Source organism: Anarhichas minor, unplaced genomic scaffold (genome assembly GCF_050575085.1).
Source record: "Anarhichas minor isolate MPS153535 unplaced genomic scaffold, ASM5057508v1 ptg000067l, whole genome shotgun sequence".
NCBI lineage: Eukaryota > Metazoa > Chordata > Actinopteri > Perciformes > Anarhichadidae > Anarhichas > Anarhichas minor.
In genome coordinates, this window is record NW_027466513.1 from 5314770 (window position 1) to 5332702 (window position 17933).

The window sequence follows — 17933 nt, forward strand, 5'->3', positions numbered from 1 at the left end:
AATGTTATATTTTAGAAGTAATCTTTATAATGTTTTCCAACTTTAGTTCAGCGGGGCTCCACAGTGAGGGAGGCCAGGTTGCATTCATGAAAAACCACTTTTTAACATATAAAAACAGGGAGAGCAAACGTGCAACCCCGAATAAATCCATTTTCAATAACTGTTGCAATAGTGAGATCTAAAAAACAGCGCTGCACATGCGCAAAGGTGTCTGTTTTAGACTAAGATGCTGAAGCAAATGAAGCTCGACCAACCGTCAACATCACAAACAAACGTGCAAAATGATTCAACTGACAAAAAACGAAACGTAAAGTATCCCGCCATCTTTGAGCTGAACCACAGCAAGAACAACGTACACATGACGTGTATTTCATGATTAAACTGACGCATATTCGGATATCATCCTAACTACTCAGAGAACTGACTGGAACTGGCAACCATGTTTTCAGTTTGGGCAACCAAAAAGCTGCTGCCTGGTTTTAAAAGTGACACACACACACACACACACACACACACACACACACACACACACACACACACACACACACACACACACACACACACACACACACACACACACACACACACATGGTTTCAGCCCCCCCTCCCTCTCTTGCTCTTGGGAAGGTTACAGGAATACTGCGGGCTGCTGGGAGAAACCAGTGTTGACAAGTGACACTTCCTATAACTCATCCTGCGACTGCAAGAAGAGCCGGACCGGGTTCCACGAGGGTTTTTCTACATGACTGACGTGACGTTTCTTTAGGTGTCGCGTGTGTGTGTGTGTGTGTGTGTGTGTGTGTGTGTGTGTGTGTGTGTGTGTGTGTGACATGGAGACGCAGACAGAGGAGGAGGAGAGAGAGAGAGAGATGGACGAGGAGCGTAAAAAACTGCAGAAACGCAGAGAGCAAAAGAGGATGTGAGCTTATGTGACAGCTCGAGCATCAGTGCATGTTTGTATGTGTGTGTGCGTGTGTGTATGTGTGTGTGTGTGTGTGTGTGAGGATAAGCTCGGCTGGGTCAGTTCCCCCGGGGTGATAGCAGAGTGTGTCAGAATGACTAGAACATTCCTCTTGTTTTTCAGGCCAAATCCCTCTTTTCCTCCGCCTCCATGTCAGCGTCTCTGCCTCCCCCTCTTCCTCCCTCTTCCTCCCTCTTCCTCCCTGTCTCTCTCGCTGCACGTCTTTAAAAAAACACCTCAAACCTCGACAGTAACCGCCAATCGAACTGCGCCGCACGCACACGTTTGTGGAATGCAACGTGGATTATGACATGGCGAGCATCGTCATAGAAACCGACACAGCAGCTCAAACGGGCTATTTTTAGGGCCGAGCTCGTGGCCCGGTGGTGAAATATCAAAGAGCCAGGACGGGCCGCTCGGATCACAACAACCCGTGACGCGGTGAGCGACTGACTGGCGGAACGTAAACCAAAAGCACATCTGTGTTCTCCTCAGATTAACCGGTGATGTCATATTACAGATGTTTGAACACACGAGTGTAAAAACGTAGAGCTGCGATGTTCAATCAATTAGTCAAATTCATTCCAGCTTCTGGTTTCTTTCCTCCTCTGTGACAGTAAACTTGATTATCTTTGAGTAGTGGACAAAACAAGACTATGTAAGAACGGTGTCTCCTTCATTCAACCATCATCTTCTGACAAGAACTAATCGATTAATCGAGAAAAATAATTGACATTGGAAATAATCGATAGAGTTGCAGCCCAAGACAAACTCCTTAACATGCATCAACAACACATGCCATCATGCTGTGTGTGTGTGTGTGTGTGTGTGTGTGTGTTCTCCACAGTAAAGTTGCTTTCAAAGGTATTTTTAATAGCAGAACTTATTTGCATGTTTTTGCTGGAGGGGGGGGGGGGTTCTCTCTCTCTCACACACACACACACACACACACACACACACACACACACACACACACACACACACACACACACACACACACACACACACACCTCTAACATTGAGCCAAACTGCACATTAAATTCCACCTTCAAACATGTGTGAGTATACGAACATGGATCTTGCTTTGTGACAAAGATTTGTGACAAAAATAAAAAGCTCAGTAAAACGTACCTTTTGCTCCCCGCAGGACGAAGCCGAATCCCTCATTCTCCTTCTTCTGGAGCACCACGGTCTTCTCGTCCACCACGCAGTCACTGTGGAGGAGATGCCGAGCAGAGCGCCCGTTAGCACAGCCCATCATCCGCAGCATAGCCACGGACGCCCTGCCCGAGTGGAGGTTCATGCTGCTGGAGGAGAGCTAGTCCGGCCAGGGCAGGGCAGGGCAACCCCGACCCCACCCCACCACCACCGCCGCTGCCTCCCCCTCCTCCTCCCCCCCCCCCCCCCCCCCCCCCTCCTCCTCCTCCTCCTCCTCTCGCCGGCCTCTATGTCTATCAAACGGTATGACAGCGGCCCCGGCAGCCCGGCGACAGCATCTCCAGAAGACAGACGACCCAGAAAAGATCAAATAAAAATAAAATAGGAAAGACGACGGAAGAGACGCGCCTCCCTCTCTTCCCTCCCTGCAAACTCCTTTGCGGCCGCAGCTGCTCTCCTGCGCGGGTCCGGCAGCGCGGTTACCGCCGCCGCCGCTGCGGAGGCTCCGGGCGGCGGTGTGGCAGAGCAGCGCCGTCGAGGAGAGGCGACATCGGGCTGGTGGCGATAGCGGCTAATGGCTCATGATGAGGCGGGGAGGAAGGCTGAAGCTCGCCGGGATGGATGGAGGGAGGGGGGGGCGGGGGGACGGGGGGCGGCGGCGGAGGGAGAGCGCGCGAGAGGGAGGGAGAGCCTCGGTGTGAATGGGTGTCTAGGTGCGCTGCGCTCTGCGATGTGCAACCGACTGGCTGGTTGGGGGAGGGCGCGCGCGCGTGTGTGTGTGTGTGGGAGAGGGAGAGAACGGGTGAGTGGGTGTGTGAGCTAACTCACTAACTGATCACTTTCTTATTTGATTGATTGATTTCTGTTTTTTTTGTATTGCCCCCCCCCCCCCCCAATCAACATCTTCTTTCTCTGGAAGAGAATCATCTCATCGTTTCATTTTCTAATAACCGTTATAGAAATAGATTTTCCAGAGATCAAGGACAAACATGTTGGTGATCAAATGACCAAAACTCAGCTGACACGCGCAATAAAAAGGGGCATTCAGGGACCCTGGGTAACCTGGGGACCAGTTGTCCACTTTGCCTCCTTAAACAAATATTTAGAGACCAACTTGGATCAGTTCTTATTTAAATCAGGGGCTCTGAAACATTTGGGGGCCGAGGAACCATTTTCCCTTTTTAAGCGAAACATAGATTCAGCATTTTGCTCACAACTATTTATCTACTTTTAGAAACGTTTTAAACATTTCAGATCTGTTTGATAGTGATAAACAGAAAGACATTTAAATATGAATAACGTTGATGTTTAAAGTGACAGGGATTTTACTCAAACTTCATTCGGACTCGACAGCAGTTTTAAATTTCAAGTAATCAATGAAACAGTTGACAGACTGACATTGTCCTTTATATATCCAGATATTTAATCTAAAGCTGAATTTATAGCTTCAACTCAAAATAATAAAGGTATTGCTTTGTGTTAAAATCACATGATCATATGAGATCATATCACACTTTCTACTGGCCCAAAGCTAACGTGAGTAATAGACACAATATGCTTGTTTCATTGGTGCAAATGGTCCCTATCTGTGGACATGCACTTCCTAATGAAACAGCACAACTTTTTAATTCACAGCTTATGATTTCTCGGACCCCTCCAGAGAATCGCTGATTTAAACGCTCGCAGATTGAAATCCTCTCGTTAAACAACAGAAGTGACAGCTGCTCAGTCAGCCTGCATCATGCAGCTTGAAATGCACATATTACAAAAATGCACATGACATTACGCCTCCCATTTCCTTCCCTTTGACTAACAGAAGCATCATCTGCGGCTGTTGTTGTTGTTGTGTATATGAGGAATCCTCCATATGGCGATGCAGCTTCTGCAGAAGGATTACACCAAAAATGAAAAGCCCCTCTTGAAGTTTGACTCAGCAGTAAGCTGTCTAATCTGACGTCGGCTCAGAACATGTTCACAGTTTCTCTTTTTTTTTGCAGGTCTTTGTTTACTGGATTATGCACAAAATGGTACGTTCCATCTCTCATTCCCTGCAGCGATGATGGCCGGTGGAGACGCATCACAGTCATGTGGGCTGTGGAGCTAAAGGGAGAGGAGCTCAACTCAAAGGCAAAGTTTTGCTCCTCCGGCTGGAGGAGCTGCTGCTGGAAAGGTGAGCATCGCTCAGCTAAACACTGAACAGACAGGTGGGACGAGAGAGAGGAGAAGACGGAGAGAGGAGGAGGAGGAGGAGAGAGAGAGACAGAGAGAGAGAGAGAGGAGGAGGAGAGAGAGAGAGAGAGGAGGAGAGAGAGAGAGGTGCGACTGCCATCCTAGCAACAGTTCCCTTAGCAACGCAATCTGTCTAGAGAGGAAGAAGGCCGCACTGCTGACACACTGAAGGTTATCTCCCAGCATTCCCTTACACACACACACACACGCACACACACACACACACACACACACACACACGCACACACACACACACACAGGCCCGTAGTGGGTGGCCGCTGCTAATCACACCTTGATCACCCAACATCTGACACGGTGGCGGCTTCAATAGGTCGGCGTGCAGAGCTGGCAGTTTGTCAAAGGTGTCATCTTGTTCAACAAGTGACGAGAGTGTGAGTGTGTGTGTGTGTGTTTGTGGGGGGGCAATGCAGGATGTGGGCCGCGCTGCTCGGCAGGCTGCATGGGATGAAGTGCGAGCTTTCCCCCAGGGAGCACGCCGCCTTGATCTGGGCTCCACCGTGGGAGGCTACGATGTATTTATAGTCTGGAGGAGAGCAGATCTGTGTGTGAGCAACGAGATGTTTGTCAGACATTCATCTCTGTCCACGTGCAACTGTTGTTGTTTTTTCTGGGATTTTTTTGGGAGGTCTGGCTCAAGGAACAGTGGAAGGACACGCTCTTATGTCGCATGACTGATGGCTGGTGGAGAAAATTGTGTGTGGGGTGGGGGGCGGTGGGCATCTAACCTGTCGATGGCAATGCACCAGAGCCTCCAGCTCATTCCCTCTGCATGCTTTCATCTGTGCCTCTACAGCTCGCTATCTATTGGTTTTATGTACAGGCACGTGAATTGTCTGTTTTTTTTCGTGGTACTCAGGATGAAAAAAACTATTTGTAGTTTTGTTGTCTAAACCTAACTGTTGGTTCTGTTGTCTAAACCTAACTGTTGGTTTTGTTGTCTAAACCTAACTGTTGGTTTTGTTGTCTAAACCTAACTGTTGGTTTAGTTGCCTAAACCTAACTCTTGGTTTTGTTGTCTAAACCTAACTGTTGGTTTTGTTGTCTAAACCTAACTGTTGGTTTTGTTGTCTAAACCTAACTGTTGGTTTTGTTGTCTAAACCTAACTGTTGGTTTTGTTGTCTAAACCTAACTGTTGGTTTTGTTGCCTAAACCTAACTGTTGGTTTTGTTGCCTAAACTTAACTGTTGGTTTTGTTGCCAAAACCTAACTGTTGGTTTTGTTGTCTAAACCTAACTGTTGGTTTTGTTGTCTAAACTTAACTGTTGGTTTTGTTGTCTAACCCTAACTGTTGGTTTAGTTGTCTAAACCTAACTGTTGGTGTTGTTGTCTAAACTTAACTGTTGGTTTTGTTGTCTAAACCTAACTGTTGGTTTTGTTGTCTAAACTTAACTGTTGGTTTTGTTGCCTAAACCTAACTGTTGGTTTTGTTGTCTAAACCTAACTGTTGGTTTTGTTGCCTAAACCTAACTGTTGGTTTTGTTGCCTAAACCTAACTGTTGGTTTAGTTGTCTAAACCTAACTGTTGGTTTAGTTGTCTAAACCTAACTGTTGGTGTTGTTGTCTAAACTTAACTGTTGGTTTTGTTGTCTAAACCTAACTGTTGGTTTAGTTGTCTAAACCTAACTGTTGGTTTAGTTGTCTAAACCTAACTGTTGGTTTTGTTGTCTAAACCTAACTGTTGGTTTAGTTGTCTAAACTTAACTGTTGGTGTTGTTGTCTAAACCTAACTGTTGGTTTTGTTGTCTAAACCTAACTGTTGGTTTTGTTGTCTAAACCTAACTGTTGGTTTTGTTGTCTAAACCTAACTGTTGGTTTTGTTGTCTAAACCTAACTGTTGGTTTTGTTGTCTAAACCTAACTGTTGGTTTTGTTGCCTAAACCTAACTGTTGGTTTTGTTGTCTAAACTTAACTGTTGGTTTTGTTGCCTAAACCTAACTGTTGGTTTTGTTGTCTAAACCTAACTGTTGGTTTTGTTGTCTAAACTTAACTGTTGGTTTTGTTGTCTAAACCTAACTGTTGGTTTTGTTGTCTAAACTTAACTGTTGGTTTAGTTGTCTAAACCTAACTGTTGGTTTAGTTGTCTGAACCTAACTGTTGGTTTTGTTGTCTAAACTTAACTGTTGGTTTAGTTGTCTAAACCTAACTGTTGGTTTTGTTGTCTAAACTTAACTGTTGGTTTAGTTGTCTAAACCTAACTGTTGGTTTTGTTGTCTAAACCTAACTGTTGGTTTTGTTGTCTAAACTTAACTGTTGGTTTAGTTGTCTAAACCTAACTGTTGGTTTAGTTGTCTAAACCTAACTGTTGGTTTAGTTGTCTAAACCTAACTGTTGGTTTTGTTGTCTAAACTTAACTGTTGGTTTTGTTGCCTAAACTTAACTGTTGGTGTTGTTGTCTAAACCTAACTGTTGGTTTTGTTGTCTAAACCTAACTGTTGGTTTTGTTGTCTAAACCTAACTGTTGGTTTAGTTGCCTAAACCTAACTGTTGGTTTTGTTGCCTAAACCTAACTGTTGGTTTTGTTGTCTAAACCTAACTGTTGGTTTAGTTGTCTAAACCTAACTGTTGGTTTAGTTGTCTAAACCTAACTGTTGGTTTTGTTGTCTAAACCTAACTGTTGATTTTGTTGTCTAAACCTAACTGTTGGTTTAGTTGTCTAAACCTAACTGTTGGTTTAGTTGTCTAAACCTAACTGTTGGTTTAGTTGTCTAAACTTAACTGTTGGTTTAGTTGTCTAAACCTAACTGTTGATTTTGTTGTCTAAACCTAACTGTTGGTTTAGTTGTCTAAACCTAACTGTTGGTTTAGTTGTCTAAACCTAACTGTTGGTTTTGTTGTCTAAACCTAACTGTTGGTTTAGTTGTCTAAACCTAACTGTTGATTTTGTTGTCTAAACCTAACTGTTGGTTTTGTTGTCTAAACCTAACTGTTGGTTTAGTTGTCTAAACCTAACTGTTGATTTTGTTGTCTAAACCTAACTGTTGGTTTAGTTGTCTAAACCTAACTGTTGGTTTTGTTGTCTAAACCTAACTGTTGGTTTAGTTGTCTAAACCTAACTGTTGGTTTAGTTGTCTAAACCTAACTGTTGGTTTTGTTGTCTAAACCTAACTGTTGGTTTAGTTGTCTAAACCTAACTGTTGGTTTAGTTGTCTAAACCTAACTGTTGATTTTGTTGTCTAAACCTAACTGTTGGTTTAGTTGTCTAAACCTAACTGTTGGTTTAGTTGTCTAAACCTAACTGTTGGTTTAGTTGTCTAAACCTAACTGTTGGTTTTGTTGTCTAAACCTAACTGTTGGTTTAGTTGTCTAAACTTAACTGTTGGTGTTGTTGTCTAAACCTAACTGTTGGTTTTGTTGTCTAAACCTAACTGTTGGTTTTGTTGTCTAAACCTAACTGTTGGTTTTGTTGTCTAAACCTAACTGTTGGTTTTGTTGTCTAAACCTAACTGTTGGTTTTGTTGTCTAAACCTAACTGTTGGTTTTGTTGTCTAAACCTAACTGTTGGTTTTGTTGCCTAAACCTAACTGTTGGTTTTGTTGTCTAAACTTAACTGTTGGTTTTGTTGCCTAAACCTAACTGTTGGTTTTGTTGTCTAAACCTAACTGTTGGTTTTGTTGTCTAAACTTAACTGTTGGTTTTGTTGTCTAAACCTAACTGTTGGTTTAGTTGTCTAAACCTAACTGTTGGTGTTGTTGTCTAAACTTAACTGTTGGTTTAGTTGTCTAAACCTAACTGTTGGTTTAGTTGTCTAAACCTAACTGTTGGTTTAGTTGTCTAAACCTAACTGTTGGTTTTGTTGTCTAAACTTAACTGTTGGTTTAGTTGTCTAAACCTAACTGTTGGTTTAGTTGTCTAAACCTAACTGTTGGTTTTGTTGTCTAAACTTAACTGTTGGTTTAGTTGTCTAAACCTAACTGTTGGTTTTGTTGTCTAAACTTAACTGTTGGTTTAGTTGTCTAAACCTAACTGTTGGTTTTGTTGTCTAAACCTAACTGTTGGTTTTGTTGTCTAAACTTAACTGTTGGTTTAGTTGTCTAAACCTAACTGTTGGTTTAGTTGTCTAAACCTAACTGTTGGTTTAGTTGTCTAAACCTAACTGTTGGTTTTGTTGTCTAAACTTAACTGTTGGTTTTGTTGCCTAAACTTAACTGTTGGTGTTGTTGTCTAAACCTAACTGTTGGTTTTGTTGTCTAAACCTAACTGTTGGTTTTGTTGTCTAAACCTAACTGTTGGTTTAGTTGCCTAAACCTAACTGTTGGTTTTGTTGCCTAAACCTAACTGTTGGTTTTGTTGTCTAAACCTAACTGTTGGTTTAGTTGTCTAAACCTAACTGTTGGTTTAGTTGTCTAAACCTAACTGTTGGTTTTGTTGTCTAAACCTAACTGTTGATTTTGTTGTCTAAACCTAACTGTTGGTTTAGTTGTCTAAACCTAACTGTTGGTTTAGTTGTCTAAACCTAACTGTTGGTTTAGTTGTCTAAACTTAACTGTTGGTTTAGTTGTCTAAACCTAACTGTTGATTTTGTTGTCTAAACCTAACTGTTGGTTTAGTTGTCTAAACCTAACTGTTGGTTTAGTTGTCTAAACCTAACTGTTGGTTTTGTTGTCTAAACCTAACTGTTGGTTTAGTTGTCTAAACCTAACTGTTGATTTTGTTGTCTAAACCTAACTGTTGGTTTTGTTGTCTAAACCTAACTGTTGGTTTAGTTGTCTAAACCTAACTGTTGATTTTGTTGTCTAAACCTAACTGTTGGTTTAGTTGTCTAAACCTAACTGTTGGTTTTGTTGTCTAAACCTAACTGTTGGTTTTGTTGTCTAAACCTAACTGTTGGTTTAGTTGTCTAAACCTAACTGTTGATTTTGTTGTCTAAACCTAACTGTTGGTTTAGTTGTCTAAACCTAACTGTTGGTTTAGTTGTCTAAACTTAACTGTTGGTTTAGTTGTCTAAACCTAACTGTTGATTTTGTTGTCTAAACCTAACTGTTGGTTTAGTTGTCTAAACCTAACTGTTGGTTTTGTTGTCTAAACCTAACTGTTGGTGTTGTTGTTTAAACCTAACTGTTGGTTTTGTTGTCTAAACCTAACTGTTGGTTTAGTTGTCTAAACTTAACTGTTGGTTTAGTTGTCTAAACTTAACTGTTGGTTTAGTTGTCTAAACCTAACTGTTGATTTTGTTGTCTAAACCTAACTGTTGGTTTAGTTGTCTAAACCTAACTGTTGGTTTTGTTGTCTAAACCTAACTGTTGGTTTAGTTGTCTAAACCTAATTGTTGGTTTTGTTGTCTAAACCTAACTGTTGGTGTTGTTGTCTAAACCTAACTGTTGGTGTTGTTGTCTAAACCTAACTGTTGGTTTTGTTGTCTAAACTTAACTGTTGGTGTTGTTGTCTAAACCTAACTGTTGGTTTTGTTGTCTAAACCTAACTGTTGGTTTTGTTGCCTAAGCCTAACTGTTGCCAGTAGTATACAACATGTTCTTGCATTGTGGAGAAGAACAGCTTCTTCCTGCCCATAAACACAGCAGACCAGGACAGTTCCTGCCTCATGCAACATTTAACCCTCTGCCAGTTAAAGAAAAAGAATTATGAATCTTTAAAGAGCAAAGGAAGGACTTGATGTGAGTGCCTCTGAAAAGGCAGCCTTCCAAAAAAAGACATTGAATATCTGTTTGTTCCATGAGGGGAACATTTAAATGGCCATAGCTCAGTCTATATTCAGGTCAAACATGCACTTCCCCTGGATCTTTAAAGTCACACGGGTCTTTAGTCTACATTCGGCCCACCAGCCTCGGGGCTTCACCTTGACCCACATTGGACTCTTCCTGGAAAGACACCTTCCAGCAAGTTCAGCGTCCCGCCGGAAGAAATCCTGCAGACTAATGAGGGAAATGTCACGCTGTCCTTGTAGCCTTACCACCACACACATTTCTACATTTTATATACCACTGAGGTTTTGTTCTGCAGTGTACAAAGAATAGAGAAGTTATTTAAAACTGTTACAAAATGGTCAGTAGTTACTGTTAATCTTTCCTACACATTTTTGTAGAATTAGATATATATTTACATACATGTTTATTTTTCATTCGAAAGTGGTTTAAATACTGTGCAGCATTCTGGGGTTCACTCACCAGACTTCAGATGCATTACCATCAGCTGATGAAAAACTGTCAACATGTCAGCTTAGAATCATGAAGAGGACACTGACGAGGACTTAAAGCAGCTCCTCGGACGCAAAACAGGTTCATTTTATTTCCAGATGCAAGAGGAGACAGGAAGTACTAGTATTAGTACTACCACAGTATTAAAAAAGTCCTGCATTTAACATTTTACTTGACTAAAAGTATCACATTATCATCACAATGTAAACTTAAAATACACATGTGTCATATACATGTGATTTGACCGCTGCTTTTGAACCATCCTGAGCATTAGAAGTAACTGGATGTTACATTTCTCGCTCAAACTGCCAACCTTTTGGTTAAAGGAGGCAAAGCCATCCTAAATGTACTAATCAAAGGTCAACATAATCATCATACCAACTGTTATATCATTAAATATGACAATCATGGACTACAGATGAAGATTAGGTTGTTGCTATATCTGGTTCCATATATGTGTTGTGTATTGTCCCTGCTAAACAATGACATAAATAAATCATGGGTTATTTCTTATTCATTTGTTAACATATTTAAAGTTGCAGCTGCTTCATTTGGAATCTTTTAAAGGTATTTTAATCTATAACAGTGCATCATATTTAACATTTATATTATGCGTAAAAAGAAAATCCAACAAGTCCAACAAACAGCAATCTTTCAACCAAGATACCTCTGTTCGTTCCCCGTGTGAAACGAGTAGTCATCGTTGTTTTATTCGTCACGTAACATGCGTAATGTAGTTCTTTTAACCCAAATGACGAGTTTTTTCTAAACCTAACAAAGTAGTTTTGTTGTCTAAACCTAACTAAGTAGTTTTGTTGTCTAAACCTAACTAAGTAGTTTTGTTGTCTAAACCTAACTAAGTAGTTTTGTTGTCTAAACCCAACTAAGTAGTTTTAATGTCTAAACCCAACTAAGTAGTTTTGTTGTCTAAACCTAACTAAGTAGTTTTGTTGTCTAAACCTACCTAAGTAGTTTTGTTGTCTAAACCTACCTAAGTAGTTTTGTTGCCTAAATATAACTGAGTAGTTTTACTGTTTAAACCTAACTAAGTAGTTTTGTTGCCTAAACCTAACTGAGTAGTTTTGTTGCCTAAACCTAACTGATTAGTTTTGTTGCCTAAATATAACTGAGTAGTTTTACTGTCTAAACCTAACAAAGTAGGTTTGTTGCCTAAACATAACTAAGTAGTTTTGTTGCCTAAACATAACTAAGTAGTTTTGTTATCTAAACCTAACTAAGTAGTTTTGTTGTCTAAACCTAACTGAGTAGTTTTTTTGCCTAAACCTAACTGAGTAGTTTTTTTGCCTAAACATAACTAAGTAGCGTTGGTTTCCTGTGAAGACGGAAGTTTATTTTGAAAAGACATCATGCGTGTAATGAGCGTGCTGCTGGACTTTTGTAGGAAACGTTTGAAAAATGAGGAGAAACTTAAGATATCATACGAACTGTTGTATGAGGATACGTTGATTGGAGAAGAAAGTAACAGCAAAAAAGGGAGAAATTCAAGTGAAGCACTTTAAAATTGTACTTAAATACAGCACTTAGTACTTAAATGTGGTTAGCTGCAGAGCTGCACTCGCTGCTCTGGAGAGCGCTGCATGCCTGATGATGCCGGACGTACGACCTGCAGGTCAAACACAACCCAGAGCTCATTCATGTTCCTGAAGGACGTTCTGACTCTTCTGACTACGATCTGTTCACGATGCTGGAGAATAAACGGACCTCTCTCACACACACACACACACACACACACACACACACACACACACACACACACACACACACACACACACACACACACACACACACACACACACACACACACACACATCCATCTTTGTTTCTCATGAAGCTTGCGTTGAAGTGGATGTGACAGAAGAGAAGAGTCGAGCAGAATAACTTGAGAGCAGAAGACGGTGAAAACATTTAGATTCAACATCAAGAACCATTCGACGGGACTTTTCACTTAGCTGAAAGTCGGCTTTTTTTCTCTTTTTCCCCTCAAGAACAGAAGAAAGGTTTCCATCAAAAGCTGACTGACGGTTATAAACAACTCAATTTAAAGATTAGTATGCAGACTTATTAAGATCGTAAACATCCTCCTGAAATCAATACAATCAGTCTTAATCAATGAAAAGCTTTAAAGATTGTCTTGATTTCTTCACCACATACACACACGTGATGTGAAACATGTGGGTGAGGTCTTACCTGGAGGCATCGAAGCTGTCGTAGGAGCCCACAGTGTAGTGTCTGAAGAGCTTCCGTCTGTCAGCGCGGTCTGCTCGGGAGTCTGGCGAAAAAAACAAAACAGCAGCGTGAGATCACTATTCACATCCCATTTGTAACCAATTAGAGCAGTTTACAAATCAATAACTGCTGTTGAGAGGTGGCTCTTTAAAAACGCATGGACACAATCCAATAACAGTTCAAGACATTTGAACCTCTGTCATGATCATCAGTTGTTTGAGGGAGAATCATCAATAAAAGAGAAGTCACACCTGTCCTCACTCTCTGTACAATTCAAGATATACAGGCAAACATAAACGGAAGAGCTGAGAGATTTTATTTTTGCGCTTCAACAACGACAAACTTCTTTGGTTCTGACAGGAAAGAATCATAGTTCTCACAACCACAGGAAGTATTTCTCAGGTGATCATGTGTTGTTTTAAAACAATGAATGACTCTTTTTATCTTGAAAATTAACAGATTTTGAAGCTGCATGAACTGATTTATTTTGGCCACTTGCGGAAGAAACCCGGTCGACAGAAAAAATGTTTGCATTGTACGTTTCTGCAAGCCAAGAGACACGTTGAAAATCCACGTTTCTAAACCAAAAATGTTTCATAAATAAGTTTCACACACAATGCAACCGGGTTAACATTGCAACGATACGATTTGTTAGAATTAGGCAACAAAACTACTTAGAGAAAACATAGTTTGTGTTAAAATAATATAACAACTTAACGTAACAACTTAACGTAACAACTTAACGTAACAACTTAACGTAACAACGTAACATAATGTAACGCAACGTAACAACCCAATGTAACAACATAACATAACAACTTAACCTAACAATGTAACAATGAAACGTAACAACTTAATGTAACAACGTAACAAAACAATGTAACAATGAAACGTAACAACTTAATGTAACAACGTAACAAAACAATGTAACAATGAAACGTAACAACTTAATGTAACAACGTAACATAACAACTTAACCTAACAATGTAACAATGAAACGTAGCAACTTAATGTAACAACGTAACATAACAACTTAACCTAACAATGTAACAATGAAACGTAACAACTTAATGTAACAACGTAACAAAACAATGTAACAATGAAACGTAGCAACTTAATGTAACAACGTAACAACCCAATGTAACAACATAACATAACAACTTAACCTAACAATGTAACAATGAAACGTAACAACTTAATGTAACAACGTAACAAAACAATGTAACAATGAAACATAACAACTTAATGTAACAACGTAACAAAACAATGTAACAATGAAACGTAACAACTTAATGTAACAACGTAACATAACAACTTAACCTAACAATGTAACAATGAAACGTAGCAACTTAATGTAACAACGTAACATAACAACTTAACCTAACAATGTAACAATGAAACGTAGCAACGTAACATAACAACTTAACCTAACAATGTAACAATGAAACGTAGCAACTTAATGTAACAACGTAACATAACAACTTAACCTAACAATGTAACAATGAAACGTAGCAACTTAATGTAACAACGTAACATAACAACTTAACCTAACAATGTAACAATGAAATGTAGCAACGTAACAATGAAACGTAGCAACTTAATGTAACAACATAACATAGCAACGTCACGTAGCAACGTAACTAGCTTAAATAAAAAAACAACTGCACTTGGAGGACTTTCTTTCGTAAGGTAACAGGCATAAACGTTTACTTTTGGTTTCACAAGGGACATAAAGTCAGGGTGGAAGTCATGTGTTTAGTCTGTTTCTGGCCACTGGACACACGTCCTTTCCAAATCTAGAAATTAAAACTATCTGTTTCAGTTTCTTCACCAGCAAGCCGCTAACTTCCTCTCCTTGCCGTTTGGTGCACGGACGATAGAACACAATGGGTTTATCGAAGCCTCTCAGCTGCAAACAGCAAAGTTACTGTTCCAAAAAAACAACAAGAAACACTCAGCTGAAAGACGCTAAAACTCCCAGAACTGAGGGAAGCTTTGTGTGTAACAGCTTCCAGTGCCGAACACGCTTTCTTGCAGATGTTTGGTACAATTATTTCATCATGTTGCCTCTCAAAATACAAGTTTATGTATATTTGAAGTCAACAGTAAATCATTCAAAATGTACAGATAATTTGAGTTAGACAGTCGGTGATAAACATCTTTAAGACCAAGAGGCATGAGCAGCAAATGCTGCATCAGGCATCGTCAATCTAACATCCATCAATAAAGACAGACGAGTGTTTGAACACCGGTGGCAATATTGGCTCCTAAATGTGTGAAGAAGAGATTTGACCATTTAACCTACGACTATAAAATGTATATTTAACATTGTGTACGAGTCGAGGGGGAAAAGAGAAGCAAAACACATTGAATCCCAGAACACATTTAGTTTAAATGTTTGTATAATTAATGATTTCTCAGTCCTCCTGTATCTGCCGCCCTTTTATAAACAATATGTACAAGTACATTTGAAACACACACTTGACCTCCCGTCTCATCTATCTGTCCCGTTCAGCTCCATCTCCTCCCCCCTTTCCTCTCCCTCTCTCTTCCCTTTCCTTCACAGATTCTCTCACACCAGCTGTCACACTTTCACAGAAACTCCATCTCCTCTGATCCGGCTTAGATCTTGTCATCTTTACAGGAACATCCCCCCCACCCCCATGACTCAGAGAGAGAGAGAGAGAGAGAGACATAGAGACACAGAGACAGAGAGTGGGAGAGACAGAGAGGCAGAGAGAGAGAGACACAGAGGCAGAGAGAGCGAGAGAGAGAGAGAGTATCCACAACATAGTCACACTCCATAGCAACTGACCAGTTGTTTTCTATGGTCACAGATCGATAGAGATGCTGCGTGTAGTGTGTGTGTGTGCATGCATATCTGAAGGTGAACATAAAGTATTCATGTTTGTGTGAAAATGTGCACGCTACACTGCATCTGTGTCTTTGTTCTATGAGCCGTTTATATTGTAAGCATGTGTGTGTGTGTGTGTGTGTGTGAGGTCTTTATTTTTCCCTCCTTGCTTCCTTCACTCGTATCTCACCTCACGACCACGAGGGAGAGATGGAGGACACTGAGTCAAGCAACAGCTTCACGACCTGCAGAGACGTCTCGTTCTACAAAACTATACTCTACAGACTTATGAAAAACAACCACACCATGATCATTTTAATATATCATGCAAATCTATAATAATAAGCATAATAATAATAAGCTGAGTAAATACATGTTTAGCATGTTGTGATACAACATTTAACCAAACACACAAACACACGACGCATTGATGAGCTGCTGTTGAGATGAGGTGAGGATGATGATGTCACGTTTATCCAAACTCGATGTCATATGACGCTTCAGGGTGATGAGTTAAACAGCTCTGATGACAGAACGGATACATACATGTGTTTCTGTGGCATAAAGAAATCATCTATTTTCCTTCACAGCTTAGACGCGACCACACTGAACCTGCTAACATTGTTCACACGATCTCGTCTTTTTTCTTTTGAATCCTCGTGAATTAGTTGGTTTTTAGAAGCTCACACTATTATTTAATGAGCTTAGACTCAACATTTTAGAATTTGACAACTTTTAGGGCAACAGATTAATAGGTCAAAGTAAAAGATGTGATTCCTGGTGCTGAGAGCACTGAAACAGCTCGATGTGGAGAAACACGTGAGAGGACGTACAACTGAACAGCTCACTGTTCTGGTCAATGTTCTAAACTGTGGCCAAATAGTGACACAGATAGTCAACGGTGTCTAATATGTGAATGTATGTCAATGAAATGTTGATCTGCACATATTACATGACACGCTAAAGCTGTAGCAAACTCCTGAGGACGTAAAAGACCTTTTTCACAGTAGAAATAGTGGAGAAAACACACATGTTACTATATTAACCTGTGTTTAGCTGCTTTTTGATTTTGGAGGCTAACAACGTGTTCCATTTGTGATTACTTTATGGTAATCGTTCTCTTCTTCTTCGGACAGCTAGCGTTGAAATGTGTGCGTATCTTTTGGAGACGGCACTGCAGTGATGGCGACTTGTTTACTTCTGGTTTCTCCACAGACGAGAAAGAAGTGGACCTGATCATCGTGATGTCACTTATTGGTTTGTGGACTGACCTTATGAGTCGCCATGTTGTTTTTTGCAACAGAAGTGACCATATTTGGACAGAGGAGGAGTGACGTAGTGACGCTGTATCACTGTGTAGCCCCGCCCTAAAGCATCCCCTGCTTTATGGTCTGTTTGACTCTAAATGGACCATAATGTACTAAATGAACATCATGCTGTATTGAAGAAGACTTGAAACTAGAGATTGAGACCATAAACTCATGTTTACAATGTTTACTGAGGTAATAAATCAAGAGAGAAGTAGAGTCATTTTCTCATAGACTTCTATACAACCAGAGGAGTCGCCCCCTGGTGGTCAGTAGAGAGAATGCAGCTTTAACACGTGAAGCATCGGCTTCACTCTTAAGAGGTTTCTGCCTGGGTATGTCTCCTGATCTGTGTCTGTTTGCAGGTGTTTGTGAGTTCTTCTGCTTCCTGAGCAGCTGTGTGAACTCAAAGAATGAGAACACACACACACACACACACATACACACACACTCACAAACACACATACACACACACACACACACACACACTCACAAACATACACACACACACTCACAAACATACACACACACACACACTCACAAACATACACACACACACACACACTCACAAACATACACACACACACACACACTCACAAACATACACACACACACACACACTCACAAACATACACACACACACACACACTCACAAACATACACACACACACTCACAAACATACACACACACACACACACTCACAAACATACACACACACACACACTCACAAACATACACACACACACTCACAAACATACACACACACACACTCACAAACATACACACACACACTCACAAACATACACACACACACACACACTCACAAACATACACACACACACACTGTAACGAATTACTGTAAATTTACGGTGGATTTTCAACGGTATCTTACAGTATTTCATAATAACTGTAACATACAGTTAAATGTTCATCCTCACATGTAAATTAACAGTCAATGCTGTAAATTAACAGTTAATGCCGTCAATTAACAATAATAGCAGA

At 40.5% G+C, this 17933-nt stretch overlaps 1 protein-coding gene across 1 annotated transcript in view; it reads right to left on the reverse strand.

Annotated features, from left to right (window-relative positions):
• Window positions 1-17933, reverse strand: part of LOC142934193 (SH3 and multiple ankyrin repeat domains protein 2-like) — a 121914-nt gene that overhangs the window by 36843 nt on the left and 67138 nt on the right. The window contains exons 14-15 of the mRNA XM_076078654.1: window positions 12731-12812; window positions 2093-2175 (exon numbers count right to left, since the gene is read on the reverse strand). Coding sequence (XP_075934769.1) covers window positions 2093-2175; window positions 12731-12812 — 165 coding nt within the window. The remainder of the gene's footprint in view (window positions 1-2092; window positions 2176-12730; window positions 12813-17933) is intronic.